The 19,003-nt window shown below is 43.9% G+C and overlaps 2 protein-coding genes across 2 annotated transcripts; both read right to left on the minus strand.

The window, feature by feature from the left end:
• LOC8079722 (LRR receptor-like serine/threonine-protein kinase FLS2) lies at positions 2,806 to 7,684 on the minus strand. The gene is made up of 3 exons (XM_002450369.2): positions 7,536 to 7,684; positions 7,244 to 7,434; positions 2,806 to 6,071 (listed from the first exon to the last, which is right to left on the minus strand). Exon 3 carries the CDS (start codon positions 5,861 to 5,863, stop codon positions 2,963 to 2,965), a length of 2,901 nt encoding a protein of 966 aa, XP_002450414.2. The 5' UTR covers positions 5,864 to 6,071; positions 7,244 to 7,434; positions 7,536 to 7,684; the 3' UTR covers positions 2,806 to 2,962.
• On the minus strand, positions 12,191 to 17,593 carry LOC8079723 (ABC transporter G family member 25). Its single transcript, XM_002450370.2, has 3 exons — positions 17,250 to 17,593; positions 16,298 to 17,153; positions 12,191 to 13,647 (listed from the first exon to the last, which is right to left on the minus strand). The coding sequence occupies exons 1-3, from the start codon at positions 17,388 to 17,390 to the stop codon at positions 12,695 to 12,697; spliced, it is 1,950 nt and encodes a 649-aa protein (XP_002450415.2). The 5' UTR covers positions 17,391 to 17,593; the 3' UTR covers positions 12,191 to 12,694.

The raw sequence follows: 19,003 nt of genomic DNA on the forward strand, positions 1-19,003 counted from the left end.
CTTAGGTACTGTAGCATATAATATTTCTAACTATAACAATTAGTATTCAATCATGGACTAACTAGACTCAAAAGATTCGTATCGCAAAATATATGCAAACTGTGCAATTAGTTATTTTTATTTATATTTAATGCTCCATATATGTGTCCAAACATTCGATGATGGAATGGAGGTGAAATTTTTTTTGGATGAAACTCAGACCTTGTTTAGTTTCTAAAATTTTTAAAAATTCTCCGTCACCTTAAATCTTACGCCATGTGCATAGAACATTAAATATAATATAGATAAATCAATAAATAATTACATAGTTTGTCTGTAATTTGCGAGATAAATTCTTTAAGTTTAGGTAGTCGATGATTGAACAATAATTACAAAATATAAATAAAAGTGTAATAGTAGCCAAATCCAAATTTCTTTCCGTAACTAAACAAGGTCTAACGGAAAGGTTCGTCCTGCTGTCAGACCTTTCTAGTAGGCCATTAAAGCCCAATATTTGTAATGTTGGCCCATAAAGATACACACACAGCGGCACCAGGTCCTCCCACAGCGCCAGCGGCTACACGCTCCCGTGGTTGACGGCTGGCACTGCTTCTCCGGTAGCAGAATCCTCTGCTGATTGCTGAATTTTAACATTTTTCATTGGAAACAAATGAAGAACTTACATACGTCAGTTGTAATCGTAGGTGAAATCGAAATATATATTTATAACTGTCACAGCCTCATAAACACCTAATTTAGTTTCAGCACTAAGAATTCAGCGGTTTCAGATAAGATGCAGCCATGCAGGGACCTTTCTGTGAAGGAACCAACAAGCATATATGTTTGAAAGCTTAGATCAAGTGCATGCAACAGATTTTCTGGAATTTGCTAGCATTTTCAGCGGATGAGTTCCCATACCTAGCATAGCTATTTGGATTGTTGTCCAATAATTTTTGTAGTGTTAAACTTACGAAGATTAAAGGGCTTCATCAATATATTGACCTTGCTTACAATTACAACAACTTTTCTAGTCAAATACCTGAGTCCATAGTGAACATGACGATAATTTTTTCCTCCTACGGATATAGTTATAGGAAATGAACTAGGCGTTACAGTTATTGATGGTACTGTTCTGACTCACTATACAGAGACAATATCAGTGGTAACCAATGCAAAGGGCAACAACTATAGACTTTTCTCAAGAAATAAAGTGTGGTAAATCTTGATTTATCGTGTAACAATTTGACTGGAGAAATTTCTCTAGGCATTAGTGCTCTGGTTGCTTTCAAAAGCTTGAATTTTTCTTGAATCAATTTAAGCGGGAGAATCCAAAACAACATTGGTGGCCTCAAGGCATTGGAATCCCTTGACTTTATCACACAACCACCTATCTGGAGAGAGATCCCTTCAAGCATATCATATCCAACTTCTCTGAGCAGCTTCAACCTCTCTTATATATAACAATCTCAGCGAAAGAATACCAAAAGGGAATCAACTTCAGACGCTGGCAACTAATGACCCAGCATCAAACTATGTTGGAAACACTGGTTTATGTGGGCCTCCACTCACAAAGGCTGTAACAATCTCAGTGAAATAATATGCACATTCATCGTCGTTAAAAGAGTGTGATTTTAGTTTTGGATTACGCGGAGCTCTCTAGCACAACAGCAATGTTGATGGTCCGGCCCAATATTTGTATTGGCCCATATGGCATCTGGCCAGAACAACAGCAGTGTTGATGGTCCGGCCCGACCACTCTTTCAACGGCACTGGATGCTCGCAGGCGATTTGACATTGACAGCCCCTAGGTCGCAAACTGTTTTCATGTAATTACAATCTTGGGGGGCTTGGATTTTGGTACTTTTAGGTTTACCACAATCTAAACCGTTGTAACAAATTCTTTTCTGTTTAATGAAATACATGTCATGATATGTTCTTAAATTAAAAAAAAAATCTGTTTGCTTGAGCTTATTTGCCGAATCTGTCAGCCATTCAGCATTATTTTTCTCTCGCTACAAATCAGCGAACAATGCTTTCAATAATAACTTTTCTGCTAAGTGAACAGGCTCCGTAATTGTATGTCAGCACTACAACATCAGGTGTCCATACCAACCAAACGGATGGGGAGACGGAGGCAGATGGGCCACAATGAGGAACACGCACATGCCGGCCCAACTACACAGTGGTGCCAAATGGGCCTAACTACTTGCTGGCAACTCTTGGGAGCTAGCGCCGCATTCTGTGCTAATTGTTGAATTTTAACATTTCTGACTGTAATGGTAGTGAAATTGAAATATATTTATTACTGTCACAATAGTTAAAAGTGTACAATATCAATGGATATCAGGATACTAAAATATGAGGTACATATACATCACAATTCACATGTACATGTATCCAATAGTTTAAGTGGTAACCTCAAATGAATGATTAAATATTGAATGGCACTTCCTGATAACCTAGTATGACGTTTTGGTAAATCTTCAAGGGTGACAAAAAAAAATCCCTACAAAATATGGCAAGGTGGCAGCAGGATACAACATTCTAAACTTTGGAGCAAAACTCAGGCAATCCCAATGCCAAATTTCTAAAGAACCTTGCATCATGTTGGATGTCTGTTCATGATTTTCTCGAATTTTTTTGATGTTACAATATCTACGGCAAATGCTATTAAATTCAAATGTGCTTAAGCAAAGACACAGTTTCAGAGTCCTGCATGAATAAAATACGGTTGTAACTCAATCTTAACTGAGAACTTAGAAAATGGAAGTTTGTCCTTATGAAAAAAATAATTAATATTTTGACTCATCAAACACTGCACTTGGATATATAGAGGGAATCGTCACTGATTGATACATTTGTGCCGTCGTGTACACATAAGTAATACATATGGAGGGAATCATCCGCTGGTGCTTCATACAAAAACTACAAGTACATAGATCATTTATGCACGCCACCACTAGTTAAAAAACATTAAGAACTATTACCTTCTCACCAAGGAGTTCCATGTCACAATCATATGCACGCACACCTTGTGGCACAAGTAATCGATGAAGAGGAAATATGAGTACCTTAGTCCCTTATGCAGCAACATAATGCAGAAGACCACCCAGAGACCAAAGATTAAGCCACAAATCATGCTCAGGTAGATGGAGTTCATCACCCCATTGTCCGGATGTTGCTCATGCTCAACTAGAGAATAATTTTTCCCATTTCCAGGGCAAACCTTTAAGAGTGGAGGCCCACATAGACCGATGTTTCCAACATACATTGATGCTGGGTCATCAGCTGCCAACGTCTGAAGTTGATTTCCTGTTGGTACTCTTCCACTTAGATTGTTATAAGAGAGGTTGAGGCTGCTCAAAGAAGTTAGAGCTGATATGCTTGAAGGGATCTCTCCAGATAGCTCATTGTGTGACAAGTCGAGGGACTCCAATGCCCTAAGACCACCAATATTATTGGGAATTCTCATGCTCAAATGATTCCAAGATAGATTCAAGCTTCTCAAAGCAACCAAAGCAGTAATCCCTTGAGGAATTTCTCCACTCAAATTGTTACATGATAAATCAATATTTACCATGTACTTGATTTGTTGAGAAAATTCTAGCTGTTGCCCTTTTGTTAGCACTGATATGGTCTCTGTAAAGAAAATCATAGCACTATAAGGATCATCGTAATCACCCGTCACAGGGTATGTCTCGCCCATTCCAAATCCTTCGAGTCCATCAAGCAAATGACTATATCCGAAAGATTGGGCCATTGCATTCAAGTGCACTATAGATTCAGGTATTTGACCAGAAAGGTTGTTAGATGCAAGGTCTATATATTGAAGTCCTTGAATCTTTGCAAGCTGAACAGGAATATTGCCAGAAAAATAATTTGACCGCAATCGTAGCAATGCTAAGGATGACAACTTATCTGGTAACCATTTTGGCAAATTTCCAGAGAATCGATTATATGCAAGATCAAGGAAAACTAAACCTTGTGACATCCGAAGAACTGGCGGAAAAACTCCTGAAAGATTATTGGTATTTAAATTAAGTGCAGCCATATACCTGAAAGGGCCAAAGTCTTGGATGCAAATGGGAACCTCTCCTGATATCATGTTTCCTGACAGGTCTAATATGTACAAGAATTGCACCAGGCACAATGAAGATGGTATGCTGCCAGAGATTGAATTGTTGTAAAGAGCAATTGTGTCTACTGAACTCATCAGGCCTCCGAAGTCTGGTAGTGTCCCTGATAAATTGTTTCTTGAGAGGTCAAGATACTCTATGTTACTTGGAAAACGTGGAACCGAACCTGTAAATCTGTTACTACTAAGGTCAATCATGTTTGCTGCTGGCATCATTTCATCAAGATTTGTTGGTAGTGTGCCATTTAGTAGATTATTTGACATGTCCAAAAAGGTAGATGCTGAAACAACGACCCATAACCAATCGGGTATATTGCCAGCTATGGTTGCATTTGAAATGTCAAGAACATCGATTCTCCTTTGCCATCTAATCCATGCTGGGAACACAGGTCCCAGCTTGCAAGACTTGAAACTGAGCACCTTTAATTTGAATGAAGGAATCCAAGTTGAGCTCACCACCATGGAAAGAGAGTTATCAGACATTTGTAATACTTGTAAATTTGCCAATCCTTCCAGGTGGTCTTCATATATTTCACCAACCAGGCGGTTAGAACCAAGATTTAATATAGTTAAATTGTTAAACCGACCTAGCCACAATGGCACAGGGCCCGTGATAGCATTACCATAAAAATTGAAGCAACTCAGATTATTTAGAGGCTCTAACCAATTTGGCAGGTTCCCACCAATTTTGTTACGAGAAAAATCCAACCAGTACAGCTTCTCCCATGAACATTTAGGCAACCTCTCTATCAGATCACCTACACCCCCAGTAATATTATTCGATGGAAGATCTAAAATGTTCAAGTTACATAGATTCTTCAAATTTGGTGGTAGAGTACTTGTAATATTGTTGAAACCTATATAAAGTTGCTCAAGTGACGTCATATTTCCCATCTCATAAGGAATTGGGCCTTGGAAGCCAGAAGATGTGAGGTCAAGACAAGTCAACGTCTTTATATGCCAAAACCAATTAGGAGACATCGTCGTGTGGAAAGAGTTGTATCCAATGTCCAACACCTTAAGCGTGGTTAGATTAGAATGACTGAGACTGGCAATTGTGTTTCTTAGATCGCTGCCGCTGAGATGAACAACTTCCAGTGAAGGAAGGCTGCTAACTGCATGAATCCAGTCTACTGCAGCGCTAAGATTCATCCAAGTCATGCCAAGGTACTTCAATGATGAAAGACGTGACACCCACGAAAGGCTGTCAGAGTACAGAGAGTGGTGATAGCCCCAGCAAGCTGAATTGATATCAAGGTAGACAAGCTTGGATAAGTTACCAAGTTGTGGAGGTATTCTCCCTCCAAATGCCGCATAGGAAAGGTTAAGATATTCTAGACTTCTAAGGGAGCCAATAAACTTTGGGATGCTTGTGCTACTGAAGTTGTTGCAGCTCAAGTCTAAATGCTCCAGATGTTGTAATCCTACTAAAGAGGAGCTCATCTCACCTCCCAGTGCGTAGTCAGAACAACAGGTTTCACCATGGAGATCGAGTTTGACAACATGGCTGGTTCTGTTACTGCACTGAACACCTTTCCACTGGCAGCAGCCTTCACCATGCCATGATGAGAGTTGGCCCCTGGGGTCTGATAAGCTGGCTTTCAGTGAGAGCAGCACATCCCTCTCACTTGCGATACATTTTCCATTCGATCTCTTAGCTTGAAGGGAGGAAATGGATTGCATGTGAAGGATCAGAAACAGCCAGATTATGGCTGGTCCTTGGAGAAGCAGGAACTTGACCGCAGCCATTTTCACCAGTTACATCTATATGAAACAAATGTGTGTGATATCAGTGCAGTATCAGCATAACATTCAGTTTATCTCATTTGGTTAGCATACGTGCGTTTCAGCAACCAAATAGTCTTGTTCATACTTCATAGTCTCAGAATGATATGATCCGCAACTTGTCCCCATCAGATAGGAAAGATAGGCAATATCCTCATTTAATTAATGATATCTGAAGACATGAGACAAAATTTGTTAGTCATAATGTCCTGGTTAAACCTGTAGACAGCCGTACGTGTTGACAATACTCACTATCACTGGCATAGCTTTGATATAAGACTCATGAGTAGGAAGCAATTTGGTATCCAATGTTTTGGCCCACTAATTAATTATGTGGCTTGTCACTCTTAGTTCATTGCTCTAACAAAATTAATACTGTCACATGTCAGATTTTAGTTTATTTTTAAAAAATTTAGGTCGATCAGGTGATCCAAGACAAAGTGGAACTTGCATCCCTACTCATGAGTCAAGACTCAACTTCAATCTTGCATATAGATCTTGAATGATGGTTTTATTAGAACTGCTCCAACATTGCTCTTTCTAAAAATTGCACGGATCTCAAAGCAGCCATCCAAATAATTAAATTATTCCTAATTATTTTTTCCCTAGGTCACACAATAGCCTGGGCTTAGATGGGATGGGCCTTGTGGGACCTAGAAGACAAAAAGTTATGAAAATTTTAATTATTTGGATGGACTGCTACAGGATCTTTCAATTTTAGAAAGAGTATTGGAGCAGCTCTTATGTTTTTGGAGGATTTTATTTAGAAACCTTTTAGCTAGGACTGAACCATGTCCATGGACTGGTTGGCAGAGTGACAACAACCATAGTGGTGCGGTCGTACAGGTAAAGAAGTCCAGACCTTTCTTTTTTCTAAGAAAAAAGAAGTCCAGATATCTTTTTTTTAAAAAAAAGAAATCCAGATGGATTTTTCCCAATCTTATTTTTCAGGAAAATCTCTGGCCCAATCTGGAGCAGCCAAAGAAAAGCAACTGTATTAAATAAAAATTCTTCCCTCTTAAAGGATATGGAAAAGAGACTAATAAGCAACTGAAAGGAGATAGCAGTTTAGTAGGCACCACTCCCACAGTCCCACTGTAGTTTTTTTTTATGAATTTCTAATTACAAAGATTTGACTAGCTAGACACAACATGACATGGGCACGGAGCCAAATCGCTAGCAGACAATTCTGTGGTCAGTAGACTTGTACTCAATATAGGTCAATAATTTCCATCGCCAATAATAATGTTAGTCAGTTCTGAGTCAAAATTTTCCATATAAATATGCAATTGTCTTGTGTAATGTTTGACAAAAACAAGGATATCTAAGGTGGCAAGCCCTTACCCTGGAAGGAATCCTCGATTTTTAGGTGTCCGGATATAATAAAATTGAAAAAAAGGCTAATAGCTTCCTCCTGCTTGCTGAAACAATCCACAGTTTGTTGTGTTTTCACGAACTGAATCGCTACTTAATGTACTCGGAATCCTGTCTGCTTTCGATTAAAAGCAGAAGCCCTCCATCAGGGGTCAGAAGACCTAACATATAAGAGAAGAAACTGAGAAAAAATGGAGAATACATGAACAAAAAGCACTCCTCTGGAAAGAACGGAAAGTAACAGGAACTTGCAAGAGCTTACTTCAACACAAATTTAGGTTGTTCAAATTATGCCTACCCTTATAACAAACTTGCAATCTTTCATAAGCCCACTCTAATATCAAACTTCCAATCTTATGTATAGATTCATCTTGACTTGTGTAAAAGATAAAAATCCTGTCTCGCAAAAGAAAAAAAGATAACAATCCTTTGTTATGTGTGAATTCGGTCTTAGTGTGGTGGCTGGATTAGTTCCTCAGAAATAGCACAAAAAACAGTCCCTGTAATGGTATATATGTATATGGACATTCAAGGAAGAGTACCAAAGAGCATACCAAGAGAAGGGCCGAGGGGGGGGGGGGGGGGGGGGGGGGGGGGTCGGTCTCTAGCTTCTCAGAATTTTCTTTTTCATCTGTATCCTACGATGAACACAGCTTGGAGAAGAGAGTATAGAACTACAGACTATGTAGCTTACTCGCTGCACTTACCTTGAGACCAAATCTGCAGAGCCGGTGGCATATATAGACAGAACTGAAATACTGAACGAGTCAAACTTGGCTGAGTGCTCCTGGTTTCAGAACTGTAGCTCTAGTTACAGCTGGTGTCTAATCATGGGCCATCTAATCCTGTTGAAGTATAAGTGAGCTGTCTATCCTTACCAATTAGCTTGGTTTGAAAAAGTCAGAACATACGACATAATATGGTATCAAGGTCTTAGTTCAAATCTTGACTAATATAGTTTCAACCCACCCTACCCTGCCTAACCCCCTGGTAAGTGAAAGTTCATCGACAGCTACCACTTTACCCAAGTTCTGCTATAAGCTTTACAGTTACAGCATCCTCTGTTCTGACAATGGAAGGGACCTTATACAATTTAATCCCACCAGTCCGATGAACTGAAGAGGCTTCAGGATCAACACTATGTTCACCTGGGCATGAACGCTGAGCCAGTTCCATCCTCTAACGTGTCTAGAATTTAGGTAATGCCACCAGATATTCATCTGCAGTCTTGTTCATCTTCCAGTTCCATTTCTTATCGATTAAGTTCTTCAGCTCTTGTTCAAAGTTGTTGACATCTGCATCTCCACTGACGATTTCTCAAAACCCCCCATTCGGTCATTTCCAACCTGTGTTGTCAATCCTGGAATTTTTAGAATAGAGAACTCCTAACCTAGAATACCATACATCTTCATAGAACTCCCTTGGGCATCAGACATTTAGCAGCAAAGTGATCCAATTTCTGGTAGCTGTAACAGCATGGACACGAAACGGTAGCGGCACTCCACACATGGCTTTGCCTACTAGTTTCCTGGACAGTACTGATGGGCGACTAAATTCAGTTTAAACCAAATTTAAATTCAGAATATTCCAAATTAAAAGTAGAAAGATAGAAAACAGTTGAAAATGTTTAAGGCCTCGTTCGGTTATCACCAATCCAGCCCCAGAATTAATCTTGGCCCGTCTTTTCTTTAGTATTTTGAATAACGCTGGAACTATTCCTGGCCAAACCAGGCCGGAAATATGGTAACCGAACGGCTCCTAAATCGTTTTCGATCTGATTTTGAATTTGGTGTTCCGAATTTTGAGCCGAATTCAAATTTGATAAAAAAATACGAATTCGATCGAATTAAATCCCATCAATCTCGCTGCCGGTGATCTCGATCCATAATCCCTCTTTTTCTAGCAAACCATAATCCTCTCTTTCTAATGACCCAAATGGAAGCTGCTAACAATTTGAGATCCACCAGACCACTACGGCTTTTTTTTTTTGAGAGGCAACCAGCCCAGCGCCCTTAGCTAGAACATGGATATCGATCGAGATGGGAGTATGGATTCGGATCAGGCATGGAGGTGTTCGATTTTGAATGTTTGAACGGATGGTTTACGCAGGTAGCCAATGCCTAGCAAGGTTTCATCTACTTCTGAATTTTTAACTCGTTTTTGTTTTTTCTGATTCCGATAGAAGTATGATCTCGTCCTACCCCTACTTGCTCCTTCAATTACGATATTGCTGACACATGATATTGGTAAGAAGATTTTATCGTGGGTTTGTGAATCTGGTACCAAACAAGATCTTAGACTTAACAATGATAGTTTTTATTTTTCACTATATATATTTTACCAATAACTTTAGGGAAGATTTAGTGATAATGACTAAAATTACCCCATACATGCACCCTGTAAGGTCGAAGTCCGTGTGCATACAAGAAAGTTGCATGGGCTACTTCCACTATTTATGGGGCAGTTATGTACCTTAGGGGGTGTTTAGTTGGGATTGTTAAAATTTAACAAGTACTGTATTATTTTTGTTTTATTTGATAATTAGTGTCTAATCATGGACTAATTAGGCTCAAAAAATTCATCTCGCAAATTACACTCAAGCCATGTTTTTAATTTATAAATAGTCTACATTTAGTATTTCATGCATGTGTCCAAACATTCGATGTGACGGATGGTAAACTTTACCGTCCGTAACCCCTTAACCACTGAGATGGAGCATACAAAAACCTTGGAAAATATAGGTAAAGAAGATGCCTCACCCTTAGAAATAATTTTTGCATGGACCCTAGTCTTAAGATTCTTTTAAGAGTAAAGTCCATCACTGGTCCTTAAACTTGTTCGGGTGGGTCATGCCGCTCCCTAAACTAGCAAAACGATCACTTAGGTACCTAAACTTGTTCGGATGTGTCATTCTAGTCCTTAAACTTAGAAATCTCTCCTCAAACGTATTTAGCTATGTCATCTCAGTCCCTAAACTTGTTTTTAAGTCTCATCTAGATCAAAACAGGGCGAATCAAAAAACTCTACATAGAAAAATAATTCATAACTTTTTCATATGAACTCAAATAAAGATAAACTTTATATCAAATTTGTAGTTAGCAATGTGATCCACAACTTTGTAGTTGAAAAGTTTTAAATTGAAATCTTTTGGGGTCCCAAAATATTTTTTGAAAGTTTTTAGATCTAGAAATTTAAAATTTAAAATTAAATTTTGTGACACTAAACGACTTTAAATAAAAACCTTTTCAACTAGAAAGTTGTAGATCCCATTGAGGGTTATAACTTTAATATAAAGTTTGTCTTTGTTCAAGTTCATATGAAAATTTATGAATTATTTTTTGATATAGAATTTTTAGATCACTTTGTTTTGACCCAGACGTGACTCAAATTCAAGTTTAAACCGAGATGACACAACTGAACAAATTTGAAAACTTAAACGAGCGATTTCTAAGTTTAGAGACCGAGATGACACAGCTGAACAAGTTTAGCCACCGAGATGACACAGACGAACAAGTTCGAGGACCGGGTAGACTTTACTCTTCTTTTAATGTGCCTTTGTTGTTGCGGGATCTATAACCATGGATGATGCGCGCTGCTGACTGCAATTTGTATGCGTTTAAGTTGTTTCACATTATGTCAAGTTTTGAGTCACCTAAAAAAGTGCTCTATCCTTTTATATTATTAATTTATAAAATTCTTCCAGATTTATGGTTTCGGTGAATTTCTATTTGTCGATATAGAACTACTTTGTTCTGCATTGCGATCCTTCTCATTTCCATATTCCTATTAGTCCAAACAAAACATTTACTATCCTCTCTTGGTGATCTATTTGATGCCGTAATCCATGTAAAGAGGAGCTCAACTCACCTCTCCCAGCAGTTCGGTTGTTTTCACCATGGATGGATGCATACACACCCCTTCAAATTACAAATTTAGTGACAAAGACTAAAATTCCATCATATGTGTGCATCCTCAATGGCCGAGTCTATAACGTGAAATAGGCTTATCAATTTCAGCATATAGGTGAGTTTATAAGTTGTTTCACATTATGTCAATTTGTACGCGTTTAGCCAGCATATCAGATTCTATGGGTTATGGCTGGTACTTAGAATTTAGAAACAGGCTACCAAAGTCGAGTCCCAATGATGGGCCGTCCTAATCACCCAACCCAGCCTAGGGTAAATAATGGCGTGCAATGATGGACCCAGCCCAGTCGCAAGCACTGTTATGCATGAGAGGCAGGCTGAAGAACAGGTATATCAGCCATGTCAGGAAGCTAACTAAATTGCTGCTACTCTTACGTTTAAAGAAAAAAAAAAAGGACTTTACCAACTCAGCTGGAATCTCTCCGGAAGCCGCTCAGCACACATGTCGTCGTCAGCTATTCCACTGCCTCCTTTTTTTTTTTGCGATCGGATAGGCTGTTTTTCATTAAGAAGAAAGGAGTGGCCATAAGGCCTAGTTTACACGATTACAAGGCGGCGGCAAGATCTCAAAGCCTGTTTCGAACGCATGGATCAATCAATGAATCAAGAGTTTTTTTCACATGGTTTATGTTCCGAGTCCAAGCAGAGCAGCAGCTAATTCGATTCCTCTGTCAAAAGTACCTTGCAAGAATCCGGAGTGTGGCTACAACCTCGCAGCACATTCGGTCGGTATAAACATGGCATAGAACGTGAAATCGAATTGGTTCTATGAATCAAGGCGTTGCAAAGGAGGTTTAATTTGTGGCACCAAAAGCTTGACAGAACATGGTAGAAACAGAACAATGGCTTTCAGCTCAGCTTTCCCAGAAACGCTGAACCTGAGTTCCTCGACCGTTCAGCTCATTTGGTTTCACTTTCACGCCGGAATCGGTCGCTGTCGATCTTGTAAATTGTAATCGTTATGCATGTACATTCACTTGAATTTTAAAACTTTAAAAATCAATCTCATTATCAATTCGTCGATCATCACCAGATCATCAAGAAGCCCAAACAAATCAGCTCTCACAGCTTGAGCTTACACTCGCTGATTCATCATCATCATCATCAATATATAATACACTTGCAAACAAGGCATCTCGATCGATGGCACATTGTTGACCACCAAACTTATAGGTAAGAGAAAAGGGTGAAAAAAAGAAACAAATCGCGGCGGGAGAACGAAGAAGACGACCTTCGCGTCGATCCCCGGCGACGCCGATGCAACAACAACCGCGTCATTTGTGGTCAAATCATCTCCTTCGACGCCGGCCTGCCCTCCTGAGCCACGGATCCCGGTCGATCGGTTTCGCCGCGCGCGGCGGCCGGACCTCGCCTTCAATGTTACCGGCCGGCCAGCCGGAATAGTTAATGGACAGACACGTCCCTAGCTAGCTACCTACAGCAGCAGGTGCTGACGCCGGCGGGGGTCAGGTCAGGTCAGGTCAGATCAGACCGATCACTTCCTGACGCGGCGGAGGGCGAGGTACGCCAGAAGCCGGTAGCCGAAGAACATGGCGACGAGCGCGGCGACGCAGGCCCCCGGTCCGGCCTCGCCGTCGACGGCCTCCGGCGGGAGCAGGCGCTTGAGGTGCCCGCCGTACTGCACGGCGATGAGGAGGCGGTAGCAGTAGTAGGTGAAGGAGGTGTACTTGGCCCACACCATGAACTCCGGCACGTTGTGGACGTAGAACCCGCCGGTGAGGAGGTACGCCAGCATGATCACCGTGACAAGAGTCGACGCGCGCTTGGCGTCCATCATGACGGCGCCGACGGCGAGCCCCAAGCCCTCGGCGACGAGCACGTAGCCCAGGATGACGGCGAGCGTGAGCGCGAACGCGGCGGGGGAAGGGTTGAGCGCGGCCATGAGGTAGACGACGACGGTGAACGCCGTGGGGAGGGCGAGCTCCATGGGGAGGTCCCCCGCCATGCGCGACATGAAGTAGGAGGAGAGCGCGTACATCCCCGACGCGCGCTCCCGGGCGAGGACCGGCCGCTCCTGCGGGAAGGCGAAGACGGCGTTGAAGGAGGCGAAGACGCCCCAGAAGATGGAGACGAAGAAGAGCAGGCCCAGCCGGTCCTGCACCGCCACCGGCGTCGACCGCCACCACATGGCGCCGGCCACCAGCGCCGGCGCCATGATCTGGAAGATGCGCAGCGACGTGAACGTCTCGTGGCGACGCTCCTTGAGGCTGCGCTGGAGCAGGATCGTGAACTGGTTGCACCAGCTCGTGCTGCTGCAGCTCTCTGCCGGCGGCGGCACCTGCTCGCCGTCGCCACTCTGCGCGTGATCGGCGGCGACGATGGAGGCCTTCACCCTTGGGGCCAGCACCTTGTTGTAGGACGAGATCAGCGACTGCTTCACGTTATTGCCGCCTTCTGCCGTGACGTTGTAATCTGCTTGAGCAAAACCTGTTTAAAATAATTTTTAAGAAAACGAAAACTGTTAGATATATAATGCATGGGTAAGATCATATTATCAAGACGATGAATAAATAATAGAGTATAATAATATTCATCAAGAACATGAATGAACTAGCTATAGTGCTCCTGAGAATTTGTGATGATCGCTTTCTTCGAGTGCCGAGATAATGTGATGTTACACATTCCCTTTAGTGCTTTATTTACCCTTTTCTTTTCTTTTCTTTTAATATATGTGTATATATAATTGTACACGTAGCGCATCCTCTACCGTCCAATTCAGGCAAAAAAGAGAGAGGGCCGGGGTATTTTCACTGCTCCAATAATTGACACCAAAATGTGATTTGAAATCCTAGACGTGTTTTAGAGAAAAAGCAACCTCTAGTGCATGTCTATCGCTGACCGTTCGATCTTCGATCGGGTGGCTCATAGTCCACCGGGACGTACTACGTTATTGGAGCCACTAATAACATTTCATCAAGAAGCCGCGTGTGGATCCACAAGGCAGCAGACTTGGCATCGTGCAAGCTTAGCAGGTGTGGTGACACATGAAAGGCTTCTAGGACATGGGATAGATGATATGGGTACGGTGTGATCGATAGCTAGATGCACACACAAGGTATAGCTAGCTTTGGTTTGATGTGCTGGTGCACTGAGCAAATGAATGAATTAAAAAGAGGTGAGGTCCAAAAGGGGGAGACGAGAAAGTGGCCTCAGCAGCTCCAAAGAGGGCAATTTTGCACCAAGAAATGATTCCTCCTGTCTAAAGCCGGCATGAGCTAGCTAGCTATCTTGGACTGCAACCATCCATATGCATGGATATCCATCCATAGCCTCAGATCACTCCCTAATCACCGAGCATATATATGATTAGCTCGTTAATTAATGATGCACCTATCCACCATGTAAAATAAAAAGAGAGACAAATAAAGGAACCAGATCCAACTAAAAGCTGCCACGAGTGTCGGAGATCTCCATGCATCCATCACCCCTGTGTGTGTGTGTGTGTGTGTGCATGCAGTAGTATCCTAGACAAGGATGTATTAATTTGTGTTGATGAGTTGATCACAGTGAGATTTTTATATGTATCCAGGTTACTGCCAAATAGGGAATGGAAAAAAAAGAACCACAAGTAACTGCTCAAATAGCCCTGTTCAATAAACCAGTCTGTGTATGGAACTGGGCAAATTTTTTGCACTAACAGTTAAGCAATTGCCTGTTTAACAAACCCCTGTACGTGGTGCCTGTCGATGTTTATGAGTTGCCTATGTATGGTCTCTGGTGGTGACAGTCCGTGTGCTAATCCACACAATAGATAGAAGGCACTACAAGACGCGTCCTTTGTTGCCAATACAAGTCTCGCTCTATATGGAACACGGGAGCTTTCAACTTTGGTGATAGCACACAGAGAAGCCACTATATATAACACGTCCCATACTGATATGAGTCTTGACATAGAACGCGGAAACTTTGTACTATGGAATAAGATGTTCAAGAAGTCCTATATCATGATTGTGAAACATCATTGCTCCCCTTTTCGTTCCAAATTATAAGTTATTAATTCTAGCTTTTGTAGATCCATATGCTTAATTCGCTTTTAACATGAGTTTAGATGTAACGTATATCTAAACTGGTAGCAAAATCTATGTATGTAGCTACAAAAGTCAGAATGATTTATAATTTGTAATGGACTATATATATATATATATATATATATATATATATATATATATATAGCCGGCACCCGCTATCAGGTCGTTAGCGGGCACGGTACGTGGCTGTGGGGTGTAACTTTCTCTGTTGGATGGTGATGATGTTCAGCCACAGTGGTAGTGCCCTAATTCCCACCTTCTATGACAGGTGTCCCTTAGGTGTGTGATTTTTCAACCATAAAGTGCTTTGCCAAAAAAAATTTATAATAAAGCGAGAGAACACTAAGGATGCATGGCAGGCACTACTCACCCTCTCCACTCTTTTTCCTTCTCACTCATGCCCTTTCTCTCTCTCCTCTCTCTTGTTTGTTGGGTGCACTCCACACTCACTCACCAGGTGTTTTGCTTGTCTCCGGTCTCATGATGAATCTAATCCTCATCACAATTGCAGAAAAAGGGGAGAGCAAGAACACACCAACACATACTCTTCTACTTCTGACTTCAACGCCACTTGCTCCATCTTAATAATAAGACCACATATCTCTTTCTACTAATTGGTGCCATCACTCAATTGCATGCCTCACTTTGCTTTGTTCTAGTGATTTGGTCAATCTAGTAATCCTCTCTCTCTCTCATGTGTTAACTAGGCATCACTACCACAATAAGTATGTCCTTAAATTAAATGTGTTTTATTAACACATAATAATCTGATCTGGTTAGTTACTATATATAAGAACAGACATTGAGAGATATTTGTACTGTATGTGTGTGTATGTGTGCCGTGCCTACTTTTCCTGCTATAGATCAGGATCAGAGGGATCAACATGAATACGTGGTTAGCTAGCTCTTTCACTTGTCTTTTTGGCAACATGTAAAAACTGAAAGAGAAAAAAAAAACAGACACACACACACACACATGCATGCAAGGCAAAGTTGTTGCGGCCAACAAGGAAGCGTAATATACGTAAGCACGACGTCAATTTACTCACCATTGGCGAGGTCGAGCATGAAGTCAGCCGGGTTGACATGGAACCCCGGCGCGAATCCGGCCGACGCGAAGTAGTCCATGGCGTCCCTTCCGGCGCCGAAGTAGAGGCAGCTGCCGTCGGCGAGGAGCAGCACGGAGTCGAACATCCGGTACACCCGCGACGACGGCTGGTGCACGGACAGCACCACCGTCCGTCCTCTCCTCGCCAGCGCCGACAGCGTGGCGACGAGCCTCGCCGCGGCGGTGGAGTCGAGCCCCGACGTGGGCTCGTCCAGCACCAGCAGGCTCGGGTTCACCAGCAGCTCGTGCCCGATGCTGACCCGCTTGCGCTCCCCGCCGGAGACGCCCCGGACGAAGGCGTTCCCGACGATGGTGTCGGCGCACGCCGACAGCCCGAGCTCCGCGATCACGGCCTCGGCGGCGGCCGCCTTGGCGGCGCCGGGCGCCGACCGGGGCAGGCGCAGCATCGCGCAGAAGGTGAGCGTCTCGCGGACGGTGAGGTGCGGGTGGAGCACGTCGTCCTGCGCCACGAACCCCGTCCGGCGTTGCACGGCGCGGCAGGGAGCGCGGCCGCCGGCGAGAACGGTCCCGGTGTGGCGCCCGGCCAGGCGGCGCCCGCCGAGGATCGACAGCAGCGTCGACTTGCCGCTCCCCGATGGGCCTAGCACCGCGAGGACCTCCCCTGGCCGCGCCTCCCCCGTGATCCCCTTGAGGATGGTCCGCTCCTCTGCCGCCGACGACGCGGGGGCGCCGGAACCCGAGTGCGCTGAGATCCGGCCGCCCGGCGGTGGTGCCTTGCTGGAGGACGGCGATGATCGGTCCGTCGTCTGCTTGACGCGGTACGACACGTCGATGAACTGCGGACAAAGACGACGGACATGGACGATGTTGGGTTGGGATTCGGTTCACGCGACGCGACACACAACGGCACAAATTAAAACCGCCGCGCGTACCTGGAGGTTGAGCGGCGTGCAGGCGGTGGTCAAGAAGCAGTCCATCTTGGAGTTGGACGCCGCCGCCGGAGGGGACGTCGTCGTCACGGCGAGGCCGCCGGCGTTGCTTCCGTGCGCGTCCTGGTGGGCGTTAGGAGGCATTGCGTGCGTGCGTGGCGGCGAGTCTCGAACGAACGAAGCACAGGGGAGGTAGCTAGAAGACAGGATGGGGATGATCGAGGTGGCGCTGACGAATCGGGAGCGGTGCTGGCATGCGCGCAAGAGCTGATGTTGGCCGGCGATGGAGATGGAGGGGGGGAGTGTGAGGAGCAGCTAGGTAGGTAGCCGCAGCAGAGAGCAGAGTGATGAGGAGGAAGGGGACGGCGAGGCGGGGACGGGTATATATGGAGGCGGGGCGGGGAGGTGGTGGTGAGGTCCACGTCACGGCGAGTGGGGGAGAGGGGGCACGTGGCGGGAGCTCGCCGGGGAGGGAGGGCGCGGCGACGGCGAGTGGAGCGGCGGGCCCACGCCTCCCGCGGAGGACGGGACGGAACGGAACGGAGAGTGGCTGGCTGGCTATAGCTTTTGGGACCAAGGTCTCCATCCATGTGTGACACCGGTCGTCGTCGTCGTTCCGTCCGGCCGGGGATGGCTGCAGTGCAGAGAGGTGTACACGTTTGCTACTGCTACACGTACCAGGGGGCAGGGCAGGGGCTGCCGCGCCGGCGCCTGAGTTGGAGAAGGAAGGCCACACGAAACTGGTGGCGGCGTAGTGGGGCGGCATGTGCACCACCTGTAGCAAAGCACCACCAGAGCAGAGCTTCGTGCTCTGCTGCTTCGATCTTCCGGGCCGCCGTATGCGAGTTAAGGTCGTGCATGATTTATCCTCTTGACAATTTTAGTCACTCTCCTAAATGGTTTAGTCTCTTGTAGTCACTTCAAAGTGACTAGAGAATTTTTTCTTTCAAAGAAAGAAAAGTGGATGGAGAGGACTAAAAGCTACGTATTTAATTTCATTTCGTCATAATGATTGGGTAAGAAGTGATTATATGGGACTAAGTTTAGGAGCTGCTAGGTGAACCAAACTCCCTCATTATACATTATCCAGCTCCATCTCGTGTGGCTATCATTTTCTTTTCCCCGTACGAAATGCATTATCTAGTGTTTCTTTTTTCTTTCACTCAATAACTAAAGGTGTATTTGGTACAGCTCTAGGAGTAGTTTCTACGTCTGGCCAACCAAATGGGCTTCGAGGAAATAGCTTAGAGCGTGATGCTCCTTAACCTCATGGTGTCTTGAGGCGTCTGGATAAGGTGAAACTGAAAAAAAACAAGTTTTTCACTCTAGCTCCAACCTTGGTGCTTTGCGTACCCGTCTCAAAATGGCCTTCCTCCCTCACACGCATTAGTACGTGGTCCGTGACTGCTCGGTTGGCGGAGACGTGGTTTGGATGAGGGTGAGAGACGAGCAGATCCATGGCGCAACCCCTAGTCCTCAATGGATCTCGTGGTGTGGCGGGAATGTGGCTCCTGCGGTGAACGAGGTGTGAGGAGGAGCTTTTTTTTAGGTCTCAAGCCAAGAGCCTTAGTTGTGTCGTGCAAGGCGCAATAGAAAAAAAAGGAATGAAAAAAAGGCCATTATAGTTATTTAATTTTTAAAGAGAGACTATTTTATGAAATGTTTTTTATCCTATAAGTTGGATCAGAATAAAATTGCTTGTAGAACAGAAGAAGGAAAGAAAAGCAAACTACAAAGGTCCTAAACTGAAGTGTCAG

The sequence above is a fragment of the Sorghum bicolor genome, chromosome 5, assembly GCF_000003195.3.
Source record: "Sorghum bicolor cultivar BTx623 chromosome 5, Sorghum_bicolor_NCBIv3, whole genome shotgun sequence".
Classification (NCBI taxonomy): domain Eukaryota; kingdom Viridiplantae; phylum Streptophyta; class Magnoliopsida; order Poales; family Poaceae; genus Sorghum; species Sorghum bicolor.

What these genes read in the sequence shown, in the direction of transcription:
- LOC8079722 (XM_002450369.2), bottom strand. Translation starts at nt 5,863, where the DNA reads ATGGCTGCGGTCAAGTTCCTGCTTCTCCAAGGACCAGCCATAATCTGG.
- LOC8079723 (XM_002450370.2), bottom strand. Translation starts at nt 17,390, where the DNA reads ATGCCTCCTAACGCCCACCAGGACGCGCACGGAAGCAACGCCGGCGGC. An exon ending in GCACGCCGCTCAACCTCCAG is followed by an intron (nt 17,154 to 17,249) that starts GTACGCGCGGCG and finishes CTTTGTCCGCAG; the next exon opens with TTCATCGACGTGTCGTACCG. An exon ending in CATGCTCGACCTCGCCAATG is followed by an intron (nt 13,648 to 16,297) that starts GTGAGTAAATTG and finishes TATTTTAAACAG; the next exon opens with GTTTTGCTCAAGCAGATTAC.